General features: G+C 29.2%; 1 protein-coding gene across 1 annotated transcript; it reads left to right on the forward strand.

Moving 5' to 3' along the window:
- Positions 1-752: 752 nt before the first annotated feature.
- Positions 753-1690, forward strand: LOC106779404 (F-box/LRR-repeat protein At4g14103-like). Its single transcript, XM_014667500.1, has 2 exons — positions 753-1445; positions 1541-1690. Exons 1-2 carry the CDS (start codon positions 753-755, stop codon positions 1688-1690), a joined length of 843 nt encoding a protein of 280 aa, XP_014522986.1.
- The last annotated feature ends 4581 nt before the right edge of the window (positions 1691-6271 follow it).

Below are 6271 nucleotides of genomic sequence, written 5' to 3' on the forward strand. Positions count from 1 at the left end.
TATATATATATATATATATATATATATATATATATATATATATATATATATATATATATATATATAAATATATATTACGAAAAGATTTATTTTTAAATAATTGTTTGTTGAAGTTATGAAATGTTATATCTCAATTTAAATTTAATATATAGTTTATATATTTAAATTAGATCATTCATAAAATTTTAACTACGAAAAATAAATATTTATTTTATATATAAAAAGCATAATTAGGTAATTTTTGTCTATCAAATGTAATTTGAACATTTTTAGAAATTATAAAACTTATATTTATAACAAATTAGGATTAATTACATTTTTATTGTATTTAAAATGAACATTACTTACTTTTTTTAATATTTTTGTATGATAGTAAGTGAAATCTTAAAAAAAAAATGCATATTAGAAAATTTAAGTTTATGGAAAATTTAAATTTATTAATAATTTTGTTTAAATTTTAATTTATTAGTTTGTATATAGTATTATTTAGTTTGATTTTGATAAAGATAGAATAAAAATAAGTGGTTATGATTTTTCATTTATTCAGAAATAATATTATTTTATTTTATTAATATAAGATAAAGATAAATTAAAAAGATTTTATTTTAAATTGGTTGATATTTTATTTTCAATTTTTATTATTTGTACTTAATTTAAGGTTTTATTTGTAAGTATTTAAAGGTTATCAAGTTTGAATGAAAATAAGCACAGGATTCCAATCATTTATAGTAACAGTTTAGGTATTTTGAAACATGGCTGATTTGATAAGTAGTCTTCCAGACGAAATCATTTGTTATATTCTTTCTTTTCTTTCATCCCAACAAGTTGTTGCAACAAGTGTTCTCTCCAAGCGCTGGAATATTCTGTGGCGTTCTGTTCCCTCTTTGGATTTCAACACCATTGACGAAGATTTTTGGCTTCACAATGGCCAAAAGACTGTCAAGAAGTTTTATTTTTCGGTGGGCTCTTTCTTGGTTCGTCGTGGAGATCAACCCCTCCATAGATTTCGCCTCAGATGCTACCCTTCCATGGATATTACTGAAAGTATCAAGACACGGATTCAGACTACATTGAGTGGAAGTTGTAGTGTTCAAATCCTCGACCTCTATATTCATCCTAAGGACTTTTTCCTTCCATCTATGGTGTTTAGCTTTAAAACTCTTGTAACTCTCAAGTTGAAATTCATAATAGTGGAAGATATGTCCTTTGTTGATTTGCCTTTGCTTAAGATCTTACATCTAAAATATGTTTATTCTCTAGTAGAAATTGATCTTTCACAGATTATTTCTGGGTGTCCAAATCTTGAGAAATTAAAAGTCAGTGATTTGGCTTGTGAAGCTAAAGGAAAGATTATCAGATTGTCCAAGTTAGTTAGAGCCAGCATCGATAAACTCTTCCTTCCATTGGAAATATTTAAGGAAGTTGAAGTTTTGAAATTGAATTGGGTAATGTCGTGAGATTTATTACTTTCCATTTCCAAAGGGGAAAAGGTTTTTTTTTTTCTTTTATATGTTTTGATATAATTTCGTTTTTCTTGCAGATATTTCAACCAAACATATACCTAAATTTTGATTTTAACAATTTAGTTCAACTTCAATTGACTGTGGCCCTGGATTGGCTTCTGGTCTTGAAAATGCTCAATCATTGTTCCAAGCTTCAAAGTCTTGTCATTTGCATTGATAAGGTTTAATGATTAAGTTTTTCAAGTGAGGATTTTCTTGTTATATTTTCTTCCAGCATTAGTATTAATCCAATTATGTTCCTGTTATCAGACCGATGTCCCGGGTTATGAAGAAGATGTTTGGCCATATCCACAAATTGTTCCTGCATGCATTTCATCACACCTTAAAACCTTCAGTCTTAAACTTTACAGTGGTTCTAAAAATGAGTTTCACTTTGCAAGATATATATTGGAGAATGCAAAATATCTACAGACCATGAAAATACGCTTTGATGGAACGATACGCACTGATGGGCAAAAAAATTATATGAAAAGAGAATTATATTCCTGCAAGAGATCAGATACTTGTACCTTTTCATTTGAATAATTAAGGATTGTGTTTTTTTATTTGTCTTCTTGGTAACTCCAAGTATTTAAACATGTGTGCATTGTTTATGAAAATTTGTTGCTATTTTTGGAATTCAAATTTTAATGCATACCTATTAAATTAAATTTGTAATTTCATAACTAACATCATTTATGATTTTTATTATTGAACAAAATCGATGGAGTAAAAAAGAAACGAAAAAGAATACTTATTTTTAGATAAATATTTAGTATCTATGATTTTTATTATTGTACTTCATATCATTCATGACATTAACATTTGAATAACGAGTCCAAAAAGTGTAAATTTTTGTAGTTTTTCAATAAAAAAGAAAATAAAAAGTAAGTAAGGATAGTGTCAAATGAACCTAAAAAATTTAGTAGATGTTCTTAATAGGATATTAAATTTGTATGAAGGTTGTTAGATACTTGAAGAAGATTATTGAGATCTTTTATAATTATTATTTTAGGGTTAGAGAGTTATATATAGATGCTGGTGTACTATTTCAAAATGAATTAATTTGAATAAAAAACTTATATATTAGTTCTTTCAAGTTCAAAGCTCCTGAATCCTATTTCCACATTTCTCCTTTATCGTCTTTGTTATTATTCTATTTTTAGAGTTGTTTGAAATTTATCCAATATTTATGGCAACATCTAATTTCGTCTGGAGAAAAAAATAATCAAAATTAAAGAATAAGAGAATAATAATGAATGTTGGGCAAAGAAAAAAATGAAAAGGAAAATAATAAAATAATCTTCCTTAATACAGGAGACGTCACTTTACAATGTTTTTGAAATATTAGTTTAATATGATAATAATATGATTTATATTGTCTGACAATAAATACAATCAATGTCTTGAATATTATTTGATTTGATTTTTCTTGCATTCAAGACCATTTCTTTCCCTATTTTGTCCATTGTCAATTAATTCTCAATTAAGACAAGATTGTCATAACATTACAATATGTGCCTATAAATACACACTAGGATGTTGTTGACAACAACCACCAAGGAAGCACTAAGGGAATTCCAGAAACTAAAAAGGTATGTCATCTCTACACTCTTATTCTTCTCCTCTTATTATACTTTAAGTTTTCTTCCAAAGATTTTTTTCTTTTTAACAATGTTTTCTTAAAATCATGAATTTTTAAATATAAGTGCGCGTTAGCCTACAGTTTCTTTCCTTCTTTTTCCACCATTGTTTTTAACACAAAAAATACACAAAATATTTAAAACCAAAAGGTTAATTTTTGTTAAATTAAATCTTTTTATCAAAATTACGTGATCCCTTATTTCCGGGCTTTTTAAAAATATAAATTAATCCATTTTTTTTAAACAAACTCACAAACCCTTTTCTAAATAAAGAACTACGTGATCCCTGATTGTCCATTAATGGATGTACGTAGGACCAAGGTCAATCCTTGTCGGGTTCATAAAACAAAAAAATATTTTTTGTTTCCTAATAATTTTATTTTAGTTTAATTTCATTTTTATTTTTATTTTGGGAAAATTATTTATTTTGGAAAACCACGTTAATTTTATACATTTAATTAAAGGTACTGCCTCTGGGCAGGCGCAATAGGGTGTTAATACCTTCCTTACGCGCAACCGATTCCCGAACTTAAAAATCTGTTTTTCATAGACCATGCTTTTATTTTAGGGTTTTTCCATAATTTTTCCATAATAAATTATGGTGGCGACTCCCAAAATATTTTCCAAAACCCGTTTGTTTTTCGATTCGCCGTCCCGTCGCGATCCCGGTTGCGACAATTGGCGACTCCACTAGGGAGGCTAGAGAATCAGGCCTTGATAATTAAATGTNCAAAATTGATGTGGTTTTTCTTATTTTATTTTATTTTGCTTTATTTTATTTTATTCCTTTTTTATTTTATTTTATTTTCCCTTTTGTTTATATGTGATTGTCTTTATTTATTTTGGTATTTTTTTCTTTTTATTATTATTATTATTGTACATATCATGAGTGAGGCCCTATACCTGGGTCTGAGTGCAACATAGAATTAGAGGGGTTGTGTAGCGGTGTCACGTCTGGACTGTCTCCAGTTTGGCTATTGTGAAAACCCCAGCCAGTGGCTGTTTTCTTTACATGCAATTTCACACCTAGTTGCGTCCAACTGTTGTGGAAAAGCTGTGAAAAGGACCATAGCTCTGGTGGCCTTGATCTTAGGTTTAGGAAGCCTAGGTTTAGGAAGCCTTCCCTGTGAGATTGCATATACATTGCTTAGACTTTAGGACATTGGACCTATCTTAAAAGCATAAAACATGTTGGCTTTTAATCATTATTTGGCATATATGTTTTCATGCATCATATGCATTAGCAACATTTTTATCATTTTCCCTAATTTTCTTTATACATAACAATAAATGTGTCACGTTTTTTTATATAAAAAAAACAAAAACAAAAATGTCATGCTTTAATGAATAAATAAATAAGGCAAAATAAACATGTTTTTTTGTCAATTGAATTAATAAAACTTTTTTCTTTTTTCTTGAAACATTTATTACTCGAAATTGTGAAAATAGTTTTCTTCTTCATCATTTTCCATCATCCTTTTTATCCACAAAAAAAAAATCAATTTTCAAGGGGCATAATCTTAAAGTGATCGCAAGTATCTTTTTAGCAAAAAAAAAACAAAAAAAAAAAATCAAGGGCAACTTATGTAAGAGGTTCTTGAACAAGTCAAGTTGACATCATGTCATAATTTTTTTTTCTTCAAAACACAAGGAAAAAATGAAAGTGACAAACTTAATTTTTGAAGATTTTCATTTTTTGTGACAAGCATTTTTTTTAGCCCATTTAATAGTTTTCTTCAAATTCAATTTCTTGAAAAAAAAAACAAATGAATGCGATAATAGGAAGATATAAAAAAAATATCTCTCAAATGGTTTTTTTTTCATTTTCATTTCGCGAAAAAAAAAAACATAGAAAGGGAAATCATTACATTTTGAGTAAATTATTATCTTTCGTTTTATAGTATTTTTTTGTTGAGATATGTATGTGTGCATTGCTTGAAAACACTCATCCTCCAGCCTTCTCCCAAAAGAAAAAAGTTTGGCTCTTTGACGATGAATTCAAAGATTTGAAAGACTACAATCTATATTGTGAAGTAACTCATGGACCAGTTCCACCAAGTTTTAGGGATAGGAAGTATGATGTTACCTCTTTAAGATTTGACAACCAACTCAACCCTAAGGTTTTACAGCTTGCAGAAGCAAACGTAAACTTTCTCAAAGTGAATGAGATATTTACAATGGATGGCAGGGAAATGCATGTTAGCATTGTTTAAAGCTTCCAGAATGAGTCTTTAACATTGAGTGACCTCGTGTTTGAAGACAAGATGAATGAATAATAGACATTATAATATTTTTTAGAAGTTTTCATAGTTGGCCATGCGAAAAGAGCAACAAGATCTTCGTATGAGGATGAAATTTGTTCAAGGACAAAATTAGCAGAATTTGTGTCTGCATAGATAATATGCTGAATATATTGCAAATTTGAAGTAACTGGAAAGAACCTACAGACAACAACGAACGGGTTTGGCTATTTGGATTTTGAACTTGGCTGAAAATTAATTTCGATTAAGTTACTCGTGCACCTCCCCAACAAGTATTATGAGGTTTGTGAGCTTCTTCATCAAATATTATGAGGTTCGTGCACCTCTGCATCAAATTTTATGAGATGATTATGATTGACCCAGAACCCTCTCTAGAGTTAATGAGATTTGTGAAGCAAGATTCTAAAGAAATAAAACCTCATCAGGAAAAGGTTGAAATCTTTAATATAGGAGGGCGAGAGAGAAGAGGTAAAAGTCAGCACCAGCACGAAAGAAAAGTTCAACATAAGTTACCACTCAAGCCAGAATGTCTTTGCATCAAAGATGAAGTTGGAAAGCAGTTCGATGCGAGATTCTTAGCTGGGGCAGAATACCCAAATGGGTAGCAAGTATCTACCAAAGAAGGACAATGATGAACAAATGCATGTTGACAATCATACTTCACATCGTTGTCCAAAGATGCATGGGGCAGTCAAAGCTACTAATAAAAAATATATGTCAAGAGGATTGTACCTTCATTTTACATGGTTGCTGCACAACGACACATACGTCGACTGAGGCAACACCTTTTTCTTTGGTATATGGAATGAAAGCAGTACTACCCTTAGAGGTAGAAATCCCATCCCTACGAGTATTAATGGAAACC

Source organism: Vigna radiata, unplaced genomic scaffold (genome assembly GCF_000741045.1).
Source record: "Vigna radiata var. radiata cultivar VC1973A unplaced genomic scaffold, Vradiata_ver6 scaffold_285, whole genome shotgun sequence".
NCBI classification, from domain to species: domain Eukaryota; kingdom Viridiplantae; phylum Streptophyta; class Magnoliopsida; order Fabales; family Fabaceae; genus Vigna; species Vigna radiata.

What these genes read in the sequence shown, in the direction of transcription:
- LOC106779404 (XM_014667500.1), top strand. Translation starts at nt 753, where the DNA reads ATGGCTGATTTGATAAGTAGTCTTCCAGACGAAATCATTTGTTATATT. An exon ending in AAGTTTTGAAATTGAATTGG is followed by an intron (nt 1,446 to 1,540) that starts GTAATGTCGTGA and finishes TTTTTCTTGCAG; the next exon opens with ATATTTCAACCAAACATATA.